The sequence below is a fragment of the Cylas formicarius genome, unplaced genomic scaffold, assembly GCF_029955315.1.
Source record: "Cylas formicarius isolate icCylForm1 unplaced genomic scaffold, icCylForm1.1 PGA_scaffold_6__28_contigs__length_40554024, whole genome shotgun sequence".
Lineage (NCBI taxonomy): Eukaryota > Metazoa > Arthropoda > Insecta > Coleoptera > Brentidae > Cylas > Cylas formicarius.
In genome coordinates this window covers 40,499,920-40,527,887 of record NW_026844347.1, presented here as the reverse complement: position 1 = coordinate 40,527,887, position 27,968 = coordinate 40,499,920, and the positions used below count along the sequence as shown (strand labels likewise).

Below are 27,968 nucleotides of genomic sequence, written 5' to 3'. Positions count from 1 at the left end.
TCCTTTATTTACCACACACATCCCTTTATTCCCTTAGTTCATAGTTAATTTTGCATCTTGCCACTTTTATTCTTGCAATATATTTATTAGCTAATAAAATATTTGGAAAATTCCAAACAGAAATTAGGTTTAAATTGAATCGAATTTCAATAATCGAGTATTTAAATATATCTTCCATTGAGACATAGTTTTCCAAATGACGGTACTGCGCCGCTGTTTTTAAGTTTTCACGCTTTGCCGTCGTAGTTAATTTAATAAATCCGCAAATTATCGAGTCATTCAGGTCGAAAAGTGGCCGATGGACGAAATACAAATAGCGCCACCTCGCGGTCGGCGTCCGAACAAAATCCCGTCTGTTTATCCGGTTGCCTAAAAACGCGTTTACATGTGCGAACGTCTGAGATTCCGGTGTGTACGGCGTGCGAATATAAATAAATAAGGTCGGATCCTTAAGGAGAGGAGCGTCCGTCAGACGGGATGGTTATTGTGCGTTCTAAAAATAATCGCATCGAAGCGAAAACATCAGAGAGAGGCATAGTCGAGAATACGCGCGGATATCGCTTACATAAAAAGTATTTATAAGTTTTCTTCTTGCGCCTTTACCCAAACCAGATTAGGCGGAATTAAAACCCGTGCTCCGTATTGAAAATTTAAATCCGCAAAGTGCCGTCGTGACGTCGTCCGAGCGGTTTGAGTGGTGTCGCTTCCGAGTCGACTAATATGGTCAGCGAGTTGAGGAGGACGCTTCTAATATGATGTTCACCGGGGGGTCCGTTTCCAAACAAAAGAAAAGCAGGGAATGGCACCGCTCGGCGGAACGCAGGATCACGGGGAAGGCCCCCAAGTACGTGGAGATCGCGGGGTACAGCGGCGCCAACGCGAGGAAGGTAAGCGGGCAGTGGCGGCTCCCGGGAAAAATGTTTGGGTGTTCCGCAAATCTCGCAAAAAAGCTTACCGAAAACAAAAACGGAAAAATGTTTATTTGCTCAATTATTAGATTAAACATATTCTATTTTTTACGCATTTTCATTGTGTTTCTATATATTTAACCATTAAGCAGATTCTAGTTCTGCCCTACTATCGGTCGACCCTAATAACGCATATTCCGTACAATTATGAATGTGGTGACCGCTATTTCCGTCCAACCTTTTTAGCACCAGCAAAAAGTAAGAAGGGAATACATTATAGAAAATTTTTTTTTGTTATATCCACATATCCATTCATTTTTCGGGTAAACGTCTTTATTAAAATACTGGTATACACAGTTTTTATTTATCCTCTTTTAATTGGTTTTGTTTGAAAGCATTAAAATCCTGATAAAACGTTGTATTATAGGTCAATACGAGAAGATTTAAGGAAATGTGGAGAAATTTGGGTAATTAAACGGGTGATCTGGGCAGTGTCCTTTTTAAACATCCTGAATATATATATGAAATATAAGAAAATATTTTTGTTTCTGTTATTGATATCTAAATGATTTAGAAAGCATAAAACAAGACCAAAAATAAACAATATATGGAAAAAACGAAATCGAAACCATCAAATTTCATTTTTTCCGAGTATTTTTGCAACTTTTTATGCCTCATGCATTAACGGCATAAATTACCTTTATAAAAATACAGAAAATAAATAAAATTAGTTGAGGTATCGGTTTTTTTAACTTATTTTCCGTTGCCTCGAGACATTTTATTTTTTCTTTGTATAATTCAATTTGTTTTCTATTATTTTATTGACACTTCTAAGAAAATAAAGTATTCAGCTAATCAGTAATGCAGATTTTCCCATTTTTCCGTTTGTATTTAATGTATAGTTCGTAGAAAAAAAAACGAGGTCAAAAATTTTACTGTTTAATTTTTTCCCGAATAAGTTTCAACGCGTACCGTCAGTTTTAAAGGAACACGGCTGGATATTAGTCTTATTATGTTACCGTCATTCTTACTTTTCGACAAAAGTGATTCAAAAAAATGTGTAAGACATCAAAAATAATCGTTGTATTCATTTGGAAACACAAAATAAAACAAACATGTCTGAAAAAGCGTCTTTATTTATATGAATTGGTTTGAGTGTTTGTCTTTCCGAAAGATGGAATTGGGAATTGCCGCAGCCTGTGGAAGTTATAAAGGCCGGTTACCAAAGTATTCTTATTTTTGTAAACAAGAAAATGTAAGTAATGTAAATAAAATTGCCTTGAGCGCGTTTGATTAAATTTAGTAAGCAATATGCGGGTAAACTAATCAAAACTAACCAAAACTACTTATAGACGTGTTTTCTGTGCCGGCCAATTATGAAATGGTATTGGCCACGCAAATATTTTGCAGGTAAAATAAAAAAAATGTATATCTATGTAACTTTAGTAATGAAAGCACAAGGAAAATACTAATTTTTTAAACCAAAATTTTGATCACAAGACTGGGGATTTTAAAAATTTGCCCCGTATAAAAGGATTTCCGTATTAAAGTCAAAACGCAAAAGCTTTGTTTTTCACTCGATGGGATACAAAAATAATTAAGCACTCAAACACAGTTTCGGAATTATGCATTACCCCTATTCTTCGAGTCTGTTACTAAAAAGTTACCAGTTAAAAATACTCGCATTCTAAATAGCAATTTTCATCTCATAAAAGGGTTGAAATGTTAGGATAATGTAATACATTTGTAATAAATAATTTGTTTAGATTTCCACTGCCTTTGTTTTCAATTGTTTCAACGTTTCGTTTGATGCGTGGGTGATTCCGTTCTAACTACCTATTCCTCTTATACTTAAAATTTCTTATTTCAACTCCATGTTTGTAAACAGTACTTAGATGACGCACTTTCAACACGATTAACTTGATGTTTCATAACTCTCATGGCGCACGAATCATATAAATTCAAATATAAAGACAAAAGTTGTTGAACCGGAATTCAGTGGTAACTTAAAACATGAACTAAAATAGCGTCTTCTTTTTTGATTGCGACATTTGTCTGATTAATTATTTGGTTGAGATATAATTTAAAATAAAAGCGACACAATTTACGAAAAATAGCTTTAAATAATAACTTTTTAGGACTTCCCTTGCCAGTTTGTTCCCATTTGCTTTACCAATTTTCGGTGTACTTCCGGTAAAAGCGAAAATATGTTTTTTTCATCGAACTCTATAAGAAATATTCTGATTGCTAATTTTTCGGTTAAAATAGGAAACCATGGTATTTATATTTAATTGTTTTATATGTAAGTTTATTTAATTTTTTTTCGTTAATAATTTATTTTTGACGGTCTTTATAAAAATAAATCAATGTTATTATTATTACGAGCTCAAAAAAAAAGAGTCGAAAATATACGCGATGTTAATTAGTCATTGGAAGAACGATATCGCGTCAAGATTTGCATTGGCTTTTCTAAATCTTTTTATAGGCACAATATTGTAATTTAACACGTCGATAAGAACAATTACGTCGTCAGTTCTAGTTATAGTTCCCGCTGGAGAGCTATACAGTCGTCTTGGTCGTTCTCGGGGGTACGTCCGCCATTATACCATTAAGAGAACAAAAAAAATAATAAGCCGCCTATCTGCCTTAACGAACTAATATTTACCTAATTATTACGTGCGTACTACATATATACATTGAAATTTTACGTAAATATAAGGTGGTCGGGTTTCGGAGGCGACGTATTTTTTTTTGTTTTCGTTCAAAATCATCGGGAGGAACGTTTCGATGAGAATCGATATGTTTTTGGATGTCTTCTAGAGCAAGAGTCGCGTCTCGAACCAGGACATGGTGCACCGGTTGACGGAGGGCTCGACCTACAGCGCGGGTTCCAACTCCATCGCGCCGCTGATGCCCAGCATTTCGACGGAATCGGAAGACGATGATTTCCAGAAGATTTTCGGCAGGGAGATTAATCGCAGAAGGGGCGCCGTCAAACACCAAAGGTACCAGATTGAGAACGTAAAAACCTATTCTTCGTAAAGAATTCTGAATTTGACTGTAGTCGACGATATCGTTATCGAAAATAGTTGATCCGAAGTGAAAACGTGCCTTTTTGAAAGAAAAAATGTTTAAAGTCTTCGCGTTGTGGTCCCAGGGAGAACTCAAACACAAAGTGGTTGTATAGTCTGATACACGACTGAAATAATGCTTCAAAAATGCTATTAGCTTTTTTACCTGCTGCTAGACATTTTTTGTTCCAGATTTTTTATAATTTCAACTTCAACTAGTTTTTTTTAGATAAGTATCTTCAAAATAAGCTTCACGCCAACTAAGGAACTCTTAAAGGACCCCGTTGGTACTTTTTTTTGCTAAAGTGCTGTGATTATGTGCGCATTTAAATGCATAAAATTTTGAAAATCCTCTAATTTTGGGCCCATACCATAGTCCCATTTAAATAAATATAAATGAAACCAAAATAAAATCGTAAGAAAAAAAGCTTATAAATACTTTAAAGTTGTCACTACCATAATTAGCTGTTTTTAAACTATGTCGGATTTTCGGATACGTCGAGATAATTCTTGGTCAATCAGCTAGAGAAACTGCGGTGTGTCGCAAGATTTTATACTGGTGCCTGGTACCGTATTCGTTTGTCTCCGGTACTTAGTATACTTCGGAACAATTATTAGAGATTTAAAAGAACAAACTGAGTTCTCAGCACATCACGGATCTGTTTCGTTCTTTGGAAAGAATAGGGATCGGAGGTTTTCTAGCCTATTTATGATTTTTTTTCTTTTTTATATTACCTACCTATAAGTACGTGTTACTCCAGCGAATTGATAGTTAAAAGTTATGTATTACTGTATGGGGGTCGAACTTTGATCAATTTTTAATTGCTTTCATCTCCTTTTCTGCAAATTATCTATTTATATCTTATTGTATTGTATATTGAATACAGCAGAATAAATAAATTAATATTTGTAAATAAAATGCAATAAATTCTCTAAGTATTTTCTCGGCTCTCTTGTTTTCATTTCTTCAAGTGCGCAAATAATCCAGCAAATTGGGGCGTTCGCAGCCATTAATCGAGCCCGGTCGAAACGGGACGCTAAATTAATAGAGAGAGCCTCGTTTCGCGAAACCGCCTCCGATTTTACCGGTTTCGGTCGGTTGTCGTTAAAGACGACCGTCGTCGCCGTGAAATTAATCGCTGAAGTATTTTTCAGTCGTTCGTTTGGAGCGAGAAATGACGCGTCCCGATAAATTTGACGTTAGTTCACGTGACACGCATAGGTAGACCAAAATCAGTCTTTTTTTTATGTGACAAACGTGCGGGGTGCCGTTAATTTTGCTCAGATCTGACAACATCGCGACAAGTTCCAGATGCTCAGGGGAACATCGAGCCGTTGCAAACAGTCATTTTTCAATTAATTAAATTGTAATTTATTTGTTTTTTGTGTCACTCCTGCGAAAACGGTCGAATTTGGGTACAGGAAAAATTAAATAAAAATATACCCTTTCCATTTTAAACAAGAAAGTTTGGTAATTTAGGTAAAAAACATAAATGTGGCAACGTCGCATGTGTCGCCATTACTACCAGTCTAATTAGAAACCCTCGTATACTAAACTTCGTACATGGCACGCCATACATCGTCGAATTTGTAATAAAATATATAAATAATTTCTAATTATAATATAAATAAAATAAAAATACAAAAATAAATTTGGCGGTGGTTTCTCGAAGACGAAACGTCGGATATAAAATTTAAACGAAAATATAAAAATATATAAATATTGTGAACGTAAATAAACTGCAAAGAACACGATTTTTTTCTTAATTTACCTAAGCTGTACCTCCAACCGCTTATCTTGGACACCCTGTATGTCGAACATAAAAGAAAAAAAGAAAAGGTACATAATTATAATGTCACATAAGTGAAAGTTTTGAATTATTAATAGCTCAATCATATCATAACATTTTTGCAAAAATTAGTACTTTAAAAAAAATTACTTTTAGGTGTATATTAATATTACTAAAAAAATGAAGAATTTTAAAAAGCATTCGAACAAAAATTTAACAATAAGGTGTTCCTTTTGAAAAGAATGTGTTTTAGTCGCCACGCTTTTCTGAGCTTTAAGTTAACTTTAAATCGTGCATCGTAACAATCTTTACAAGTTTTGTATTTACCATTTTCCCATACGTTTTGAAAACTGTTTCGTTGACTCAGTCGTTTTGTAAAGAAAACGAGCAGTATTATGAAGTCAGGCCGTTGAAAAATCGTAATTAAAATCTCAGTCGCTTTATTATTAATTCTATTTTCGATAATGTTACGGTAACGCGGAAGCTCCTTTCAGGGTGCACCAAGTGAGGGGCCACAAGTTCCTCGCCAAGTTTTTCCGGCAGCCGACGTTCTGCGCTTTCTGCAAGGATTTCCTGTGGGGTTTCGGCAAACAGGGATACCAATGCCAGAGTAGGGATATTGCGCGCGTCCCCGTTACCCCGTACGGTTACGTTTTTTCACGCCGTTGCAGGTTGCCAGACCGCGGTCCACAAGAAGTGCCACGACAAGCTCCTGGGAAAGTGCCCCGGATCCGGGATAAATTCGGAAAGTACGATCGTAAGTGACGGAGAGCTTCTCCTATTGTTTCGTTCTAAAAATATTCGGAACGTGCATAAATAAACACGCGGTCTCCTTTTTGTTAAAAAAAAACAACGATTCTGTTTGAGAGTCTCGAATTTGTTATCATAACGTTCACTTTTTAATTTGCCCCAAAAAAAAGTTTCTAGTGACTTCGGGCCAGTTTCTGAATTTAATTAATTATATTTAATTTATAACTAGGTTTAATGAAACAACAGATAATGTTTTTTTCTAAACGATTCTTCGAATTCAAAACAAATCTTAAACAAACAAAAAAAAAAGTATTTGCATTTTGTAAGATGCTAAAAGTGAACCATGGGAAATTTCACGTTTCTGTTTTTTTTCATCTGTCTTAATTATTCTGTTATTTATTTCGCCGGGCCTCAAATCATCACGAACAAATTTTAATGTCTATGATTACAACTACAAACTTCGCTCGCAAGAATACACAATCAGAACAGTGTCTTTTTCCTTAGGTGTCATGTTTATTCAAAACTATAGCGATTAACACTCCAAAATTATAGCTACTTCCGCCTTCATTTTTCAAAATCATAGCGACTTTCATCCAATTATTACTTCCTTAACGCAAACTGAACGCTTCTTTGAAAAATGTTCATCTAATTCTTTTAAAATCATAGCGAACTTTTGCTTAACATTTCAAATATTTCAAAATCTAACTCTTTACAATCAGAGATAGCATTTCGTTTAATACTGTAATATCATAGAGATTTTTCGTTATTACTTGAAAATTCTGGCGGCTTTTGATCATCATATCATAACCAAAGCGACTTTCGCTTAACACTTCCAAATTATGACGACTTTAGTCTGTCTTTCAAAATCACAGAGACTTTCCTTTATTACTTTAAAATCATAGCGTCTTTCGTATGACTCTTTCGAAATCATAGAGACTTTCCTCTATTACTTCAAAATCATAGCGGCTTTCGTTCATCAAATCATAACCAAAGCGACTTTCGCTTAACACTTTAAAATAGTGACGGTTTTCGTTTATCACTTGAAAATACGTTGTTAATTTTCATGTAACTCTTTGAAAAACCATTGCGACTTTCGTCATCATAGATTCTTGCTTAATACTTCAAAATATAGCGATACGATACCGTAGCGAGTTTTGCTTTGAAATTACCGACAAAAAATCTTTATAGCAAACACGCATACCAGATTATTTCATTCTTCGTTCTTTTAATTACACGTCTCGTCTACTTAAAAATCTCAGATTTGTTTCTTATCACAGCCATGTTTTTATTTCCTTTCGTTTTTATCATTATTAATAAATAACAAACGAAATAACAAGTTGTATCCCACTTCTGACTTGTAAGAAAAATAAACATGAAACATATCCTAGTTTTTCCATAATTTTTTACTTTCTGATACATCATGTAATGTTTGATGCCACCCCTTACTATCATTTTCCTACATTATTTCAATAAAAACTTCGAAATTCACTATTATTTTACGATATGACTTCGCACGCCAATGATTGATTCCTTCTCGGTAATTATTTTCTCCTACTTTACTCACCTCACACCCCGCATTTGCACCGCCGTGATTTTCCACGTAACTTCAGTATCTACGGGAGCGGTTCAAAGTGGATGTGCCGCACAGGTTCAAAGTGCACACCTTCATGTCGCCGACGTTCTGTGACCACTGCGGTTCCCTGCTCTACGGGATTTACAAACAGGGCCTGAAATGCGCGGGTGAGTCGTTACGTCGTCCTCGAAAGTGACGGATGCGCGGGGCCGTTTATTTTACGTTCGCCGGTTCGTCGGTTACTGTCGCAACTTTTTTTTGTTTTCGCCTGAAATTATTTAAAATTTCCAAACCCTTTTTGTTGCAAGGGGCCGCTTGGGATTTTCGGAGTAACAGAAAATTAAAACATAGTGACGTCGTCGTAAATCGAAATCGACAATTGACTTGACAATCGACTAACAAATGAACCAGCAGAGAAAACGGACGACTTTATAAATTTGAAAAGACAGTACCACTAGTAACGCCACTAGAGATCGAATTATTTCTCAAAGTTTGTTCGAGCTAATGAATATTTTGAAAATTTTGTAGACATATCATGAGCGAGAAACATTTTCTGGATTTAGTTCGACTTTGTGCGGTATTCGGTGAGAAAATTCCGCACCAAATTGTGTTCGAAAATGAAACAATTAAAATTTATTTTTCGATTTCCAACAACGGCAAATATTGTGTTCATCGAGTGCCAGCAAAACACAGTAGATTTGATCGGTTACCATGAAACACTAACCTAAAAACTATTTCAGTGGATTCTTTGCCAATAAACAAATGTTATATTTTTTCATTTTATTTTAATTTAATTTAGTGGTAAAAATTTGTTTTTTTTGCATATTTGTTAAAGGTTCGAAAGAACAGAAAAACTCGCGTTTTGTTCTAATAACGAATATGGTACACTAAGTAATACCAACTTAATTCCTTGTTTTAAAAATTGTTTGAAAATTATATGTATGATATGCAAAATATGCGTGAATTGTCTGATGTAATAGATAATAGTAAAGTACCAAACGGAAAAAAGGTGAATAAAATTGTCTTTAAATATTAGATATGTTTTATTAGATATATTTGTGTTCATTCCAAGTCCTGCAATTTCGCCGTCAAGAAGAAAGGAGATGTCCAAAGAATATAAAGGACGTTCAAATAGTATCAAAGTAATATGTCTCGTTTATTATTTGTTTTAGAGAAAAGTGTTAAATAAGCAGGTTGTAGATGAGACTAATAGAAACAATTTTTAATTATTTTCAAATATACCGGGTGATCCATAAATATGCGGAAAACGAAACATATATGTTTATAATCGCAACACCCTATATATTTAGGATTGTTTCGGATTTATGGCGATGTTTTAGTTCGAATCATGTATACAGGGTGAGCCAAAATGGAAAATATTAATTTTCTTGAAAAATTAACACCTTTTATATTATAATTCCATCAATTACTCGTATTAATGCTTTTCCAATTTTATTAAGCACTCCCTATACCTAAACTTAGTATTTTTTGAAGGATATCCATTCGTTACCAATAAAGTTTTCAAACCGTTCAAAAATATGAATATGTATATATCAAAAATAATTCTTTTATTCGTTACATGTTAATACAATATGGTAAAGAATTTAAACAATATAAACATTAATATTGTTAAACATGAAAAGATCCGTTTAATTAAGTTCCATTTTGTTTATTGCTAGCAATGTCTGGACTGGGCAGTTTAATAATAATGAGAAGAAGTATTTGCGTGACACCAAAAGCTGCGATTTAAAAACATCATCTTCAGTTCAGAGGTCAGTAATATTTTGGACCTGGACTGCTAAACATTTGTATACCTTAAAAAATACTGACTAAGTAATTATTAAATGTATTTGAAATGATTTGATCACGAAAATTAATATTTTGACTATACCTGTGTAAACGATTCGAACTAACTCCAAGATAGGCCATAAATCCGAAAATACTCAGTATACACCATAACCACCCCACATTGCATGAATGAGCATAAAAGGGAGCATCTACTAATGCTACTAATGATATTCAGGGTATTCCATTAAAAAAAAGTTTGGTTTCCCGCATCTTTTATGAATCGCCCTGTATATTATATATCTTGACTTTGCGAACGAAACAAGACCGTCAAAAAAAAATTTCGTGTCTTATTGGACGATTTGTCCGCGGAGAGACTATGCTGGAAATTACATACGTAACGCGTTTTAATAAACCCATTTTGGGTTAATCGCCGCCAGGTAGAGTCGTGGCGCATTTTCTTTACAACTGGTACCGGAAAACTTCCCCCGATCTGGCCGGCATCCAACCGGGTTTACGTTCGCTCAAATGCACCTTAAAATATGCTTTTATTAGCCGTTTCGTAGGGTCATTATTAGTTTCCAGTTTGACTCGACTGTTAACGCCTCTCTATTGAATTGCGTTTGCCGCCAGGTAGTGTAAAGTTTTACGCGCTCGACCGCCGTATTTTATTCCGATCGATGTTTACTCGCACCCCTTTTTTTTGCTCCATCTTTGCATGGAAAGCGGTTTCAATAATGTTGGAGTCATTAAAAAGGTCTTTTCCTATTGTCAACCTCACCGCTAGACGGCGTTTATGACGTAGTCGTAAAAAAAACTGAAACAATTTTATTTATTTTATTTCGAATAAATCTCAATAAGACAATCGTTAGTTATTGAATTAAATATGATGGCGAAATTGCAAAAGGTCAATACAACAAACAGCGGCGAATATTTTCCATGACGCTATCGCTAACCCTCGACGACGTCAATTCATTATGTTTTTCTTAGGATCAAACTCCTTGTCCCTTAAAGCGTTTTCGGAAAGAATTTGATTTAAAGGACTGTTTAGGTAACAAGGAATCTTCAAGGAACGACTGTAAATTTGAAATTTAAGTCTTTTATTAAAAATAAATAAAAATAATAATTATAATAAAATTAATTTCTAATATTGCTCAGTTGACATCGTGAAATCCTGTCACAGTTTAAGGAAATAGCGTTTTTTAACTAATTAAAATTTACACTTTTAATATTTTTGTAGATAACAGTTTTCAAATGACCTCACAGAAAGAAGTTTTTCTGTCATAAGATAAGTTGAATTCATTTTTTAAATGGTTTTTCCATTGGAAACTTAGTTATAACTTCAACAATTGATGGGTTGGTGATATTTCAAAATGGCTGATAATGTAAATAGCGAATTGTTTGAGAAGTAATATTGTTATATGAATTTTTTTGCCATCATATCAGAAAAAGCCACCTCGCGGCAAAGAAAGTAACGACAACCATTTCGAGACGTTCCAACAGAGCGAAGAGCATTGAAAGAAGATGTTAATGGTTATTAATTAATTAATTAATGGTTTTAGTGAAGGTTGGAATTTCTTGTACTTTACTTAATTTTCTTTTCGAAATATCTAATACTAGAACACCCGGTATAATCAAAGCGCGCGTAGATACGAACCGAAACGTGAAAAAAAACTTGTTTTACACCGGGAAATATTTTGCATTTATTGGTTTTTCACGTTATCCCCCGGGCTTTTAAAAACTATTTCAATGAAACCGCGCGTTTTTAAACGCACATTTCATATTTATACGCGCGCCCCTTTTGTTTCAAATGCAATTAATTGTTTTTTTTCCTTTCGCTGTTGGGTTTTTAAATTGTATAATGAATTTAAATTTAAATTTAAACTGTTTTCCTTTTTTCTTCTTCTAACTGACCCGGTCGTCGATCGTTCGGACGTTGCGGGACCCGAGGTTGCCGCGTCGACGAAAGAAAAATAACATTTGGATTCTTTTTAATCAAATTCCTATATAACAAAACTTAAACGTTTTATCGAATTTGTCAAGAAATGTCAAACGCGAGGATAATCCACCGCCTGTCACCGATATAGCGTGTCTTAAAGTATGTCTTAATGGATTTTGAGGAACCTTCCCTCAAAAAATAATTACCACCATTCCACCTGTCAAAAAAACAAAACGCATTGATTCGATAGCGATAAAATATTGATAATAGCGAGCAAAAGAAGAAAAATATATTCCATATACCGGGTGTTTTCTAATTCAATGTTAATAATTAAGAGGGCAATTTTTGGGCCCATTTCAAAAAGAAACCTCCATGTGCTAAACATACTGACATTAATTTCTTTCTTAATATTACAATGTCCAATCATTTCTAAAAAAATTAATTTCCTGATTTTTTTAATCAGATGTATGGTTCCCGCTTATTTTTACGTGAAAACCGTTCGATGGACAAAAAAAAGAGATCGAGTCTGCTGAACTTTTTTTTGTGAAAAATAAAATAACTATTTAAAACAAAATATCTAGTTTTTGTTACCGACTAGTGCCCTTCAGACAAAAAATATTAGAAGGCCGTTCTTTTTATTTTTACAGTTTTAAGGAAATAATGTATACTGCTAACAAGAAGATAAATAAAAATAATAAATTTGTTTTATTTATTTAAATTCATGTACTTTTTTCTTTTTAAAATGGGTCTAAAAATCGCTCCTAAAATTTGACAGCAGTGTTATCAGATTTACCGGTTTTAATAAAAAGATTTCAGAATTTTCTAGGTATTCCAACATATCAACTTTGTGTGAATCAGAATTATTAATACCACCGCGAAATCTGAGAACATTGTGTTGCTGCATGTGTTGAACTTTACAGTTAAAGCTATGGCAGTTTTTGAGATATGCAGTATTCATTACGACGTTTAAGATATATTAATGCGGATTCTCAATGAGACGTTTCACTTTAATTTTTCTTCCGGTGTTTCGGCAAAAGTTTTCCGCTTTCAAAATCGCCGGGTCTAGGGAAATTTACCGAAATCTGGCAACGTCGACGAAATAACCGAAATAACTATCGGGTGTGTCGAAATAAGCGCGCGTCCGTAATTTCTTTCCGTAAATAAAATTTTCGAAAAGGTTAGACCGCGGGAAAAAGCACATTTGTCACCCGAAAGTCGTTTTAAAAATAAATTGCGAAACACTCGAACCGCGATACCATATTTTTTTAATATTTTGTCGCGTTCATTACATTACATTTTTTATTTATTTCGTGGATTAACAGTCAGTCACAGCTGTATATATAAAACAGCACAATTTTTTTCGTCGCAAAACTATTTTAATTTTTAAAAAAACTAATATATCGCCATTTCGAAAACCACCTAAATTCAAATATAAGGTTATACGATACATTAGTTTGCTGTATCTCCGCGGAAGTATTAGGAAATTAGATTATTTAACACTGCTTATATTTTTCGTTCACTCTATAGGCCAGCCAAAGGAATTTTGTTCCTTTCTTTATTTTTTTCACTGTCCTTAAAAAGTGATGAATCTGTAATTACAGTGTTGATTTGTTTTTGATACAACTCGATGGATATCGTATATTTTGGTATATGTCTGGTTTAAGAAACTGTTTCTTTATTGTAATATATTCTGGAAAATCGATAGTTATGATGACTATCTTTCCTTTGCTTTGCTCTTGTAAATATTGTATTATTTTGGAAAGTCTTATTTTGAACTAATTTTGCCATAGACATATGTGAAACATCTTGGAGTTTACTGTTAATTGAGATTTCATTCACCTTTGGTTAGTTTCTACTGGCATTTCAATCGAAACGTTAAAAAGTTGTTAACACGTCACCATTCGGCCCTAAATTAACGGGCGTTCGAACGGCGCGACAGGCTGTTAATAAAATCGCCTCGAAGCCAAACAATTAGCGAGAACAAATATACGCTGGTCGTAACGCGCAATTGAAGCGCATATTCGGCACCATTAGCGTCGGCGGCGGGGGGTGGTACTCTACGCGTTTTAAAAAGCAATTTCGTTTCTTTTTCGGCGTCGTGAATAAAACATGGCTACGTAACGTTCTTTCGGCGGCCGGAGAAGCAAGACTAACCTCGTGGTATTTCAAACTCAGCGCATGATTGGAACTTTTTTTTTTCGATTAATTTCTCCTATGTTTGGTTTCTATAAACTGAATGATCCAACAAAGTTCCAGTTTAGTTTTTGTTTTAGATGCATTTGACAATGGAGAGCTTATAGATGTGCCAGATATTTGTTCGTAAATTTAAACGTTACAAGAAAAATATTTTCCAGATAAGTATAATCAAGGAGCAATTAAGATGGAAAATTATCACGTTTCTGCTCTGCCTTCGCCATCCGGCAAAATACCATATTTACACAAATATGTAACTATTTTTTGAGGTCTAATATGAACGTATCTGGCTCGCCAAACTGCAAAGAAAATGCTTACAGAAACAAAGTTTTAGCAAAAAAAAAATTGCGTCTTGTTAAACATGTTAAATTTTCAAAACAAAAGCCGATATCTAATTCACGAGCTACGAGTTTTAGTTTAATTTTTAATAGAAAAGGATAAATCGCTTAAAAAAAGGAAATTGTGTATCTTATTTGTGACTTAAAAGGCGTCATGGTTTGATCTAGTTTTTGAAATTTTTATTTTTATGTAGGGGGTGTTCTGTTCATCTGGCTGATTTACTATCTTTCTTAAATTTATAAATTTCCGGAATAGGTAACGTTATCTAAGGTATTAAAAATTTGTCGTTTTTGGGATATATGATTTTTCACATTCCCAGAGGATTTGGTAAATACACTTTCTGTTTAGTCGATGTTTCTGGCTTTGTTGTTAATGTGGTCCCGGACTTGAATACAGTCTTAAACCTAAATCACATCTTTCTACTGTTTTGTCAATAGATATTTTTGGAGTGTAGCCATGATAAACAAATCAATTTTAAAACTACTTAGTTTTACAGAGATGCTGATAAATCCATAATTTCTATTTACAATTAGAAACGATAGACAGTTCTTCTTGTCTTTCTCAACGGTTAATTTAGTGGACGGTCTGCGAGAATTTAGATGATCGAGAAAAAAGTGTAGCTGTCTATCGCCAGATGGTATCGTCAATATCTTCGCTACCACCGGAGAAGAGAGGGTTATCATCGGGTGCGTAAAACTTATCTTGAACGAAAACTTATGCAGGCATCGCTTCCTCTAGCGTTAGCGACGATCTCTTTGGAATTTTGTGCATCAATTTTAGATTTCAGAGCTAACAAACTTGTATTAAGGACATAATATTTTGGTTGTTTACAATATCTACAAAATACTCGGAGTGGTGATGGGTTCCACTAGGTTCCATTGTGGATGCTTGGAATTCCGTAAGTATATGATGGTTTAGTATGGTGCGCAGTTAACGAAGTTGTAAAATTATCCGGAATTTAGCGTCTGGATTTACGCAGTGCTCGATAGATTCTTATTTCCGGCTGCTTATTTTCGGAATCTCGGGTTGGCCACAGGGAGAAAATGCAGGGTTCACGATGGACACATCCATCTATAACCCGGATGAGTTACATTGTAAACAAAAATATACAGACAATGACTTAGTATTTCCACCGAATCGTCGTCTGTCACCTTTTATCAGTGTCGGACGGACGCTTTCGAAAAAAAAAAAGAGAAGCGACCAGCTTCGTTACAGGTGTCCCGCACGCACACGCTCTCGCGCGGCGGCCCACACGTCACACACAATCGGACATTAAAAATAGGCGCGCACACAATCCCGTTCCAAACACTCGGCTAGTTACCGACCGCACCTCGACGCGCGATATCCATCCACGTGCCCGTTATTAATAGGCCGATCGAAATGTCGTACTACTCCGAGCTCAACGTCTACACCCCCACCAGCGGCTACAACGGCCTGCTCAGGGGTCCTTACGCCAATCATTCCTCCATAGTCGCGTCCAACATACTGCCGCCGAAGCAGTTCCACCGCGTGAACTTTCGCGGCTTCGCGCCTCACCTGACGACCATCAGCGAGTCGAGAGGAATCTCGCCCCTGAGACGCGTCGACTCGCCCAAAATCGTTTACCGTCGAAGACCGGTGAAGATCAACACCGCCGATATAGACGTCTCGGTGAACAAGTACCGGCAGTACGAGACCAAGCGGAGCCCGAAGAAAGCGTCGCCCGCGGAGGCCAAGCCGAGCGCGATCAGGAGAGACAGGCCGACGGTACGGCTGCAGACGATCCACAAAGACACGCTCGGCAGCTGGCGCGACAACTTCGAGCCGGACGAGCTCGTGACGGAAGCGAAGGTGAGGAAGAAAACGCCCGGCGAGCTCCTCAAAGAGAAGTTCCTGATTCGGAGCAAGAGCAAGGAGAACGTCGCGCTGAAGAAGGCGCCCAGCTTCAAGGACATCTGCGACGTGATCGGCTCGGCCGTGCAGGACCTGAACCCCGGCCAGCCGATAGACGTGCGTCGCAGGCAGAGCAGGCAGGTGTCTCACGACGACGTCCTCAGGGAGATAAGGAGGACGTCGTCCGCGCTCTCCGCCGAGGACGTCGAGCTTTTGGACGCGCTCATCGACGCGGAAAACGACCTGGTTCTGGGCGGGGATTTCGAGCCGCCGCCCCCCGCGGGGTCGTACAAGCCTCGCAGAGACAGCTCGCTCACCGACATGATCAAAGATATCTCGCAGGTGGAGATCGAAATGATACCGGCCAGAGCGAGGCCCGTCATCAAGTCTTCGGTGGGCGACATCGAAGAGAAAGTCAAGCCCAGTTTCAAGGCGGTCATCGACGAAGTCAGCGAGGTGAAGAAGGAGAAACGGTTCAGGTTCAACGTGACTGTCGAGGAAATTCCGGAACGGCCCGACAAGTCGAACTTGCTGGAGGGCGTGGTGCGCCTGCCTCATCCCGAGCACCACGTGGTGACGAGCATACTGAAGAAGAAAAGCGCGTCGAGCTCGGGAGAGACCAAGCACCCGAGACTCGTCAAGTGCAAGTCGGAAGAGGCGGTCAGCTACACGATTACGACCAAAGTGAACCGCACCAAGAGCGCCGAGAACGTCAAGCTGACAATCGTCTCCGTGGAGCAACTAAGCAAAGCGAGGGGCTCGTCGAACGTTCCCCCGACGTTCCCCAAACCGGAGAAGAAAGTGGAGAGTGGAGCGAAGAAGATGGTGTCGAAACGTTCGCTCGTCAACAAGGCGACCAAGGAAGACCCGGACCTGGAGGTGTTCGAACCTCCGGAGTCGGAGCCCGCGGAAAAAGAGCCGTCGCCCGAGCCCGAGCCTTCGTTCGTGCCTCTGCAAAACAACCGGTTGTCCCGATGGATGCACCCTTTCAAGAAGCCCGATCAGAAGGACGAGTGCGAGCTGGAGATCTACGCGAAACCGAAGTTTATCAGGGCGAGGCACATCCCGCGCAGGTGGCAAAAGGATCAGAGCGCGGAGAGCGAGGATAGTGAGAGTGAAAGTAGTGAGGAGGACAGTGAGTGCGAGGAGGAGGAGCAGGAGGAAGACGGGAAGGAGAAGGCGTCGAGCAAGGTCGGCGCCAGCACGTCGTCAAACGATTCGGGATTCGATTCGGGAAGGGTCAAGGACAAAGGTCTCGATTTGCGTGAGCGTGTGTGATATTGAAAAGTTGAGGTTTAGCTGCTTTTTATGTTCCGGATCGTTTATTTCGCGGCGAATATCAGCTTCGACAACATTCCTGTAATTTATAACTAGTGGAAACATACAAGATAAAAAGAAGAACAACAACATACAAATAACAATTTAATCCATGACAGTATATAAAAGCAGTACCAGTAAATGGTATTCTTTAATTTTCTTTTTAACAGAAATGAGATTTAACGATCTAATATTTATGAGTAAATTTTAGTGGTGCTTTCAGTAGATTGTTGCCAAATCTACTAAAAAAATTATGATTGTCTACATTTCTAGGAATATTTTCACGATTTAAGCTCCTAAACCACGATTGACAATTATCTCGGTAGCCAATTCTTGCAATCATTCGAATTGCCTGTTTCTGCATTGTAAAAATTGCAGAAGACGACGAAAAGATGCCCCACAAAATGGTCAAATGAGAGTGAAAAAGAGAACGGCACACTACGATTAGATATTTTAGATGTTTAAATCGTTCACTTCCACTTCGGATGTACATAAGTGATTTTGCATTCGTGAAAAATCCAAAAAAATTATTAAATTATTCCAATTTATTCACTACGCATTCTGTAGCTTCCCATTAAGTATCATTATTGATTTGGACACTTTTCACTTGAATCATCAAGCGGAGAGTAAAACGTCATTCTTAAAGATTTTATTAATTTACAATTGTTAAGAATGAAATAATCGTAGTCTTATCGAAAACTCGGACAGGAAAACGTTTCGTACACAAACAGACTGACCGCCCATTGCAAAAATCCAAATATTCTTAAACAAGCTCGTCGGTAATTGCCCGCACCTGTGTAAACAAACTTATCGTTTGTGCCCTCGGGCGGTGCCTTGGGTGACGCGACCGCCGGCCATTGTATTGTCCGTCTTAAATATTTCCAGCGGCGTAGTTGATATTGTTACACAATGCAATTTCAACTTGAAATTTTCGAATAGTCGCGCGCAAAACATAATGACTGAATCAACTTACGCAGATTTTTACATGCCAAATTTGAAAAAAATCGGTTATGTTTAAAAAATGTCAAATAAATTTTACTGGAAAAAGTTGTTTCTTTTTTAGTTTTTTACGAATGTGAAATTTAAAACAAAAATTCATTTTTCCAATCTGATTTCTTCTAGGACGTCCAAATTTAAAGAAATACGGCTTTAGCGATACATTATACGACTTTTTACAAAATTTAATTTCTAACTTTTTGGACGATCAGCAATATTTTTCCAAGCGTAATTTTCCGGATAGGGAATGCTTTTTTTTTTAAGCCATTTCCGGATAAACTTTTTACGCATATCGCAATGACTCAAAAAAAATCTTTTTTTATATTTAGAATTATATATTGCCTTTCCAGAAATATTTTTTCTTGTTTTTCTGGAAAAAATAGAGGTTTTGAACTTCGAGTAATATTTTTTCTTATTTTGATTAGCATGTTAATTAATTTTTTTTTTGAAATAAATATTTTGACACCCTGTATATCGAAACCAAATCAAGTTTATGCGTAAAATTTGTGTTATTTTTACCTGAAAAAACGATTTTAGATGTTTGACGCGTGGACCATACTCGTCACGTAGTTTGGTTTATTATTTAGATTCCAAACCATTTTAAGCAGATCGCGTTGGGAGTGAAACAGATACAACTCCCGGGTGCGGGCAATTTGCGTTATATTTATACCTGGTTGATTTATGGAGATACAACGGCAACGAATGGCGTTTAACATCAGAATATAACCGCGCTATTCGCCGCAATATACACTGGCCTGCAAAAAGAAGTACCAAAAAAAATCCTAAATTTTTTATTAGAGATAAAAATTCTGATAACAGACTTAAAATAACCCAGCAGATTTCGGAACATTATTTGTGTCGTAAAGTCTCGAAAGACGAAAAAGTCGATTTCAGACATTCAGAATTTTTTACATTCGTTTTGGCATATTCAATTGAATAAACCATAAACAAAACTTCATTCTTCTTTCGCTGTCATTTTTGTTAAATACTCTTTGCCTTGCCTTGTTCAGAGCTTAACAGAAACTGCTTGGCATTCCACTTTGCTTATATGCTGTTATATAATTACTTACTATATGTGGTCAGTAATGTTATAAACGCAGTGCACGTGTTGCTTTGAGACTCATTTTCTTTTGGAAGTTGAAGTGCCGTTTTGTAAGACTATTATTAGTTATTAGAATATATTATTATAATTGATAGTTTCAGCAATAGGAACTTTAGTGAAGGGAGACTCTGTTATCGTTTTTTTTTATCGATTTCCTTGATTTTTTTGATAATCAGTTGCATTTCCTTTATGGGATTCCATTGTAAAGGACTCTCAGAATAGAGAATATGACCTGAACTGAACTCCCCAAAGTCGTTTATCCAGGACATACGGAATTTAGTTTTCAGTATTTTAACAAACACCGGTCAACCAGACGCAGACACAACTCAATTTACAAAACAAGGGACACGAGAATGTTTCAAGCCGGCGATATCAAAGATACTAAAAATTGACATCCCTTTGAACCATCGGATTCTATTTGGAATATTGTTAGATTTAAATAAATCGAGATTGTTTTAAAGACGACTTTTCCGATCTTGGCGTCAATGTCGAGCGGTGCATGCCAGAGCAGGGCATCAAACTGATGCCCGTCGCCACCCTCTGCGGCGTCCCGGCTCACGCGCGCGAATAGACCCGAAGATTTCCCGACGCATCCGAAATCGATAGATCGCGCCAATATTTAAATATTCGAACGTAATCTAACACGGCCAAACTGACAACATTCCGCTCTCGGAATGCATGACTCATTTGAAGTGTCACAGACATGAACACACAGAAAAAAAACAAAGTTTTATTTCTTTACAGCAACGTTAAAATATATAGATGTGTACATCGGTAAAAATTCGTAAACCTTTCATTCTGCAGATTTATCATCAGCCGTCCCAGAGTTCCCTGTAATGAACAAAAAACGAGAATTCATCAATCAAATGAATTTCACAAACAATTGGGACTAGATTTACGTAATAACTCACAAGCTGACAGACACGATGGAAATTCTGTAGTAAGCACGCATTTACAAATACAGAGTTGACTTGAGTAGCACGATGGAAATACTGCAATAAGCACGTATTTGCGATGGGCTCTCAAACAACAAAATCAAAACACAGAGTTGACTTGAGCAGCGCGATGGAAATACTGCAATAAGCACGTATTTGCGATGGGCTCTCAAACAACAAAATCAAAACACAGAGTTGACTTGAGCAGCGCGATGGAAATACTGCAATAAGCACGTATTTGCGATGGGCTCTCAAACAACAAAATCAAAACACAGAGTTGACTTGAGCAGCGCGATGGAAATACTGCAATAAGCACGTATTTGCGATGGGCTCTCAAACAACAAAATCAAAACACAGAGTTGACTTGAGCAGCGCGATGGAAATACTGCAATAAGCACGTATTTGCGATGGGCTCTCAAACAACAAAATCAAAACACAAAATACTCCAAAGACTATTTAAATTAGTTTTATATACACAACTCAAATCAATCTAACACGGCACAACAAGTCAAATTATGTACTTACAATTGTCTAGTTGTAATAATCTTTGGAAATCGTCAGGCGTCCAATCAGTAGGCCAATGCCGCAACTGATCCTTAGAACATTTAAAAGTTTTCGGAGTACCTAATTTCTTAATCAAATACCGATTATTGGTAAGTGATCTCTTGATTATGTAAGGACCAACAAATTCACAAGAAAACTTTTCAGGTCTTTGACCTCGGCTTAACAAAACAGTATCACCTACTTTATACAGCTGATTGTCTCTTCGCTTCTTATTTAGATAATTCAACTGCCTTTCTGAATTTTGCCGTAGTTTCTTTATAACTGCGGAATAATCCACTGGAGATTTAGTTTCATCAGGGATTGGCAAATCGGTTAAGACTGTACGAATTTGAGGCGTTTGACCCTCTCGACCAAATACTAACTTAAAAGGTGAGCAACCAGTCGTCTTTTGTTTCGTAGTATTGATTACTAACTGGATCTTCCATACTTTGTTCGGCCAATCTGTTACTTTATTGGATTCAACTCTTAACAAATTGGTAATAGTTCGCATATAGCGTTCTATTTGTCCGTTGGAGCGATGAACACCGGGGGTTGTCACGTGTAATTCGATGCCAAAATATTCGGTAAATGATTTAAATATTTTTGCTATGAAATTAGTTCCAGCGTCGTGAATTAGTTTGGAGGGCGTGCCAAATATGCTGAGGAATTTAGCAAAATTTTGTGTTGTTTCTTCTGTAGTAACGGTGGATTGAGGATATAGGAGACAGAATTTGGAGAAGGCGTCAATTATAACAAGGATATATTTATAGTTTTTTGGATTACCTGGTAAGGGGCCCAGACAGTCGACATGAACTGTATGGAATGGTTCATCGGGCTTTGGGATAGAAGTAAGGAAGCCTTGTTTAGGACCCGTCTGATTTTTTCGTACTGCACATATCAAACAGTGTTCAACATACTTTTTAACATACCTGGTCATATGGGGAAACCAAAAGTAAAGTCTGATTGAGGCAAGAGTTTTTTCCCAACCTATGTGACTTTGATCATCGTGAAATATTTTCAAAAGACTATAACGGTTATTAGATGGTACAAAAAGTAAAGACTGAGACGATTTGTTATTTTTATTGGTTGTAATACGAAATAAGGTCTCTTTTTCTAATTTATATTTTCGTTTGACATCATCTTTAGCATCGTTCAAAGATTGAATGATTTGTTTACATTCCTCATCTTGACTTTGTGATACGGTAAGCCAATTTTTATGAAAATTGGGTTGTGAATCGATATGAGCTACAGTTTCAATTGGGTTCCTGCTAAGGAAGTCAACATGAGATATTTCAGAGCCCTTACGATAAACAATTTCGAAGTCGAAATCCTGCATATAAGCCCACCAGCGGGCGGTCCGCGGCTTAAGTTCTTTTTTGCTTGCAGATAATTTTAAGGAATTGCAATCAGTTACTAAAGTGAATCTTAATCCAAGCAAATATACACGAAAATTTTTTAAAGCTTTCACAACGGCCAGAGTCTCTAGTTCAAACGAATGATACATAGCTTCATCTGGATTGGTTTTTTGACTGAAATATTCAACTGGACGAAAGGTATCACTGTGTTTCTGCAATAAAATAGCACCGAAACCAATACTGCTCGCATCAGTATGCAATTGAGTCTCTAAATTTGAATCGAAAATTGACAATAGGGGTTTTTGAGTAAGGACATCAATAACATACTGCCTTGCTTTTTCACATTCAGTCGTCCAAACAAAGGGAACATCATTACGAGTCAAGTGAGTTATACAAGCTACTTTGGAAGAAAAAGCGGGAATAAATTTACGGAAGTAGCTCGCCAAACCGATGAATTGGCGCACTTGTTTCACGTTAGTGGGTGACAGACTTTCCTTGACTGCTTTAACTTTATTCGGATCAGGTCGGATACCATCAGCCGATATTTGACGACCTAAATAGGTGATGTTTTGCATAAAAAATCGACATTTACGAAGGTTAATTGAAAATCCGGCTTTAGACAAAGCATCAAGAACTAATTTTAGTTTACAAAATCCATCCTCAAGTGTGATGGAGGGTATTACTATGTCATCCATGTAAACAACCGCGGTGTCATATTTTAGGTTACCTAAAGCCATATTAATTGCTCTCTGAAAGACCGCAGGACCATTGGCCAGTCCAAAAGGCATTTTTAAATACTCATACTGACCATCCGGTGTCACGAAAGCGGTTTTTGGAATCGACTCGGGATTAATCGGGATTTGGTGAAAGCCCGAAGCCATATCAAGTGACGTGAAAAATTTATTTTTGCCTAAACGATCGAGCTGATCGTCAATACGTGGCAATGGATACCGATCTCTTAAAGTTATTTTATTCAAATGACGATAATCGACACACAATCGAAATGTCCCATCTTTTTTCTTAACGAGTATAATCGGGCTCCCAAATGGAGAATTGCTCTCCCGGACGATTTCGTTTTTAATTAGATCAGCAACGATGCCACGTACTTTCTGACGCTCAAACTCCGACATACGGTAGGGATGGTGATAAACAGTTTTGTTTTCTGTCAATGTGATGGTTAATTCCCCGGTATTGACAGGTTTAATGGTAAAATCAGTAGCAGTTGACAAATTCTGATAATTCCCCAGCAGTTTGATTAGTTCAGCCATTTCTGCATGCTCCAGATCACTTGTTATTTCCGAGTTATGAATGGTTCGAGTAGAATTTGTAAGCGCAAGCATGGGCATAATTTTTTGAACGTTTTTATTTTTTATTAAAACTACATTATTTTCGTAAACATTTTCACCAACGATAACGTCATATTTGGAATGACTATGCGGCACAATAACAAGATCAAGCGTTATTTTTATTTCGGGAAACTCTACCAATGCTTTGGTAAAAGAAAAAGAATTATGTATGGTACCGTCGAACCATCGTAAAGGAGTAACACGCGGAATTTTCTTTAGATTTAATTTGTCTACCAACGTTTCTTTTATTAGCGAACACGTGGAGCCGGTATCAATTAAACAATTTGTAGTGTAACCCGAAATAACGATAGGCACAGTTTTTAACTTGTTTTCATTAAAATTATGTGAATTGAGCAAAACGTGATGAGATTTAAATTTCTTTACGGTTGGGTCCTGTCCGGACTCTGAAACTTCACTTCCTCGACTTTGTTTATTTTGCCGACGAAAACAATTTTCAATGCCGTGACCAGGTCTTTTACAATATCGGCAAACATCAAACCCTTTATTATCCGAGTTATTGGTATTCTTAGTTTTAGATTTACAATCGCGAGAAAAGTGTCCCGATTGACCGCAAGAATAACAATTTGCCTGCGTCGTTTTTTTGTGTGAAAATACATTATTTTTCTTATTCAATTCGGATGCCGATTTTTCGACCAGAGGAATTTTTATGTAATTAGAGAGAAATGCAATTAAATCACTAACAGAGGCGGCACTACAATTATAGGCCGCAGTTCTGACCGCAAGATCGTCTATTGAATGAGCAATTATTTCGATCAAATCCGAATCAGACCAACTTGCCCGCGTGCGCTTTAATTTTTCTAATTTAATTCTCGCGTATTCAACATAACTGCGCGCATCGGAACTACGATAATTTACAGCATCGCTTAACAGTTTACCCAAATTCTTTTGTTTGGGAAAAGATACAGAAAAGTCAAATTTAAAATTTTCCCACGTTTCTTCCGTGGGTTGCCATGCCGAAAACCATCTTAGTGCAGATTTTTGCAAAAATGGACCAATTCTACTCACGGTTTCCCGATCTGACCAAGCAAATTCGTTCTTATACCCTTCAATTTTTTGTAACCAAATACCACTATCCATATTGTCGGGGTCAAAACTCGGCAAGGCCAACGAAATGGGAGTGGTTTGGGTGGCTGGCGATGTGGTTGATGTCGGCGACGGCTCCTTTGTACCGACACGCTGTTGCAAATTCTCAAGGATCGACGCTATGGCGCCCAAAGATCGATTCAGTTCTTCTTCGGCCATTATAGCACACTCCAAATTACGTTAAACGATTACACGTGTACCCCACACCTGATGTTAGATTTAAATAAATCGAGATTGTTTTAAAGACGACTTTTCCGATCTTGGCGTCAATGTCGAGCGGTGCATGCCAGAGCAGGGCATCAAACTGATGCCCGTCGCCACCCTCTGCGGCGTCCCGGCTCACGCGCGCGAATAGACCCGAAGATTTCCCGACGCATCCGAAATCGATAGATCGCGCCAATATTTAAATATTCGAACGTAATCTAACAATATTATTTCATTAATTTTACAAAGAACCTTTTGCTTTTACCCTATGTGGGTTTATCCTGGGTAATTTTATGAATCTCTTCATATATGGAGGTGGGTTTTGACGTTTATGCAAATTCGCACATATAAAACCTTGAGTTTCCGTTGAACAGTAGACCTGCATGTAAGCGATTATTGTAAAGTGTGCGAACAAAGCGATGAGAAGACGAGTTATTATAAAAAGTGCCAAAACAGCGGAAAACCACAAAAATCTTGAAATAGAAAGAGAGCGACTCACTCCCATATTAATATAGAATTCATTTTCTTGTCTACGGTTTCCCTGTTTGCGTTTTTTTCAAAGGTCTGCATTTTTTCAATAAGAATTTCATACTCTTGACATTTCATTTTCCAAAGACAAGGGAACGATTTAAATAGTCGAATAAACTCCACGATAAATTCTTCTGTGTTTGAGATTGAATTTTGTGTCATTTCATATATATAGCTTTTGTTACAAAATTCGGTAATTTAGAGTTATGACCAATTTTATGCAACAACTCGTGTATTTTATTTTAAATCTAACTAAACCCATATAACATCCTATTGCATTTTTTTAATAACATTAATTACTTAAATTCAATATAAAATCACTAAGTAAATAGAACTTATTGCTAATTACACAAAGTTTTCTATATAACCTCCACCTTTGTCGATATTAGTAGTATATATGGTTTCAATTTTCGCAATAATCGCTTCTGTTTGTGTTAAGTATTTCTACCTCTTATCGAATTCTCATTTTTAAGACTTGAACACCTATTTTTGAGCACTTCGGTTTTTATGCAGCCCCAATAGATGGTCTCGTACCGACCAATCCAAAATGGAAACGTTGATTTAAACAGTTTCTAACAGGCCATGTCTTGTTGCAAAGCAATCTTTTCCTTAATATCGTCCGGAAAATGATCAATTAATGGAGATATACGGTTCTTCAATAAATTTAAATATCTCTCACCATTCAGAACAAAGTCATAAAATATCGGGCGCAGGGATAAAATTATCTGGGTCACTTAAAATATAGGGTGATGTAAAGATAATTAAAGCATAAAAGCATAAAACTTCGTATTTTCTCCGCTCCTCAGTCCAGACAATACCAACGAAAAATTTTTTTCAAGAACGACGGAGCCACTTTTTTTACGTTGGTTTTAAGGCAATAGCCCCGAAACAAAGTTGGGTTTCGATTTTTGCGACAGTAACGCGGCGCGGTCGGCTTCGAATTTCGCTAATTTTTCCGCATTCAGACTGCGACGTCAACTGCCACAAGAAGTGCGAAAAGTTGACGGCAAACCTGTGCGGCATCAATCAGAAGTTGGTGGTCGAGGCGATCGAAAAAGTCCGAAAAGGTAAGCGATTACGATGACGGACGCGTTTTAAATAGAGCCGGGTGGGGAAAAATGCGACTGCGACCGTTTTACCTGCCGATCGCCAGTTGTCGTTTTTTACCCACGCTCCGGTGACTGTTTGGTGCCCGAAATACGTTTTTCGGGCGTATTTTTAGATTTAAAACTAACCTTTCTTTCGAATGCGACTGTCGGTCGCCAACGATACGCGGACAAAGCAATTATTTGGCGCAAAAAAGAAATTGACGTTCGATTGGATATACTTCGAAATAAATTAAAAAGGTTTTTTTTTAATCCGGTATCCGCAAAAGTTCCTAAGTTTAACCGTAACTACTGCGAGTACTATCTTGAAGCTCAGCTGGAAACGAAACGGGAGTTTTTTTATGTCATTAGGTGGCCAAATAAAGGCTCTCCAACCTATTGAAAAAATACAAATAAAAGACACTTGACACTTTACCAGTTACAAGTCGTTAATATTTTCAAAGAAACTTCCACAGGCTACGAGGTTAAGATTGGTAGGTTAGTTAGAGATTTCTATGGATTCTCGGATTTTTCTTTGGTAGAAGAATTGATTACATGCAAGAATTTTGTCCGGTTTCGAGATTGTGTTCGACAGCTGTTGATGAGTTTATTTGTCGTAATCTTTGGGCATGGTTGATATTTATCGATAGGTCTCTCCAATGTATTTCTTGCCGCATATGCACGGAATGCTGTAAATTCCTTGCATCTAAAATGAATTTTTTTCTTTGACGGATCGAAGAGACTTTTGGACACGTAGACAATAGGTAATTTTTTATTTCCATGGATTTTTAACAAAGCATTGGATATCATATAAAAAATCTTAGTAGATATCTACATAAATATATATGTATATAATAAAAAACATACAAGAAAAATGTCAAAATTAAATATCTAATTAAAGTATGGCTTAGATTACAATTTAGATATTCATCTGCAGCGTAAAAAGCATTTTTAAGTACACGTTTACAGGCACCGTATGTTTTTATCCTCCATAGGAAGTTTATTTTAGAGTTTAACTATTAGAACTATCGGGACAGGTGTTTTGCAAGAGTATGTGTATGGCTTAAATAGAATAATTGTCAGCATTCTCTTTTGATAACCTAAAAAGCATCATTTCGGTTTTCGAGACCAGTTCATTTCCATTGCAAAAAGTTATCATTTTATCAATTACAGCGCAGGTTGATTTTTTCGATAAGATATGTAAAGTATGCATAATGTTATGAATAAAAGTGG

General features: G+C 36.9%; 2 protein-coding genes across 2 annotated transcripts in view; both read left to right on the top strand.

Annotated features, from left to right (window-relative positions):
- Positions 1–469: 469 nt before the first annotated feature.
- Positions 470–26,717, top strand: LOC132703759 (protein kinase C-like 3). Its single transcript, XM_060673207.1, has 6 exons — positions 470–887; positions 3,729–3,913; positions 6,264–6,379; positions 6,441–6,518; positions 8,130–8,259; positions 26,616–26,717. The coding sequence occupies exons 1-5, from the start codon at positions 753–755 to the stop codon at positions 8,204–8,206; spliced, it is 591 nt and encodes a 196-aa protein (XP_060529190.1). The 5' UTR covers positions 470–752; the 3' UTR covers positions 8,207–8,259; positions 26,616–26,717.
- The window catches only part of LOC132703757 (uncharacterized), a 34,443-nt gene continuing 21,661 nt past the window's right edge, over positions 15,187–27,968 (top strand). The window contains exon 1 of the mRNA XM_060673202.1: positions 15,187–17,472. Within this exon, the coding sequence (XP_060529185.1) occupies positions 15,729–17,472 (1,744 nt within the window). The 5' untranslated portion in view covers positions 15,187–15,728. The remainder of the gene's footprint in view (positions 17,473–27,968) is intronic.

Bases quoted from the DNA above. Each gene is read 5' to 3' on its own strand.
- LOC132703759 (XM_060673207.1), top strand. From the start codon at position 753: ATGATGTTCACCGGGGGGTCCGTTTCCAAACAAAAGAAAAGCAGGGAA. The intron at 6,380-6,440 runs GTAGGGATATTG...ACGCCGTTGCAG, and splicing joins ACAGGGATACCAATGCCAGA to GTTGCCAGACCGCGGTCCAC. The intron at 6,519-8,129 runs GTACGATCGTAA...ACGTAACTTCAG, and splicing joins ATCCGGGATAAATTCGGAAA to TATCTACGGGAGCGGTTCAA.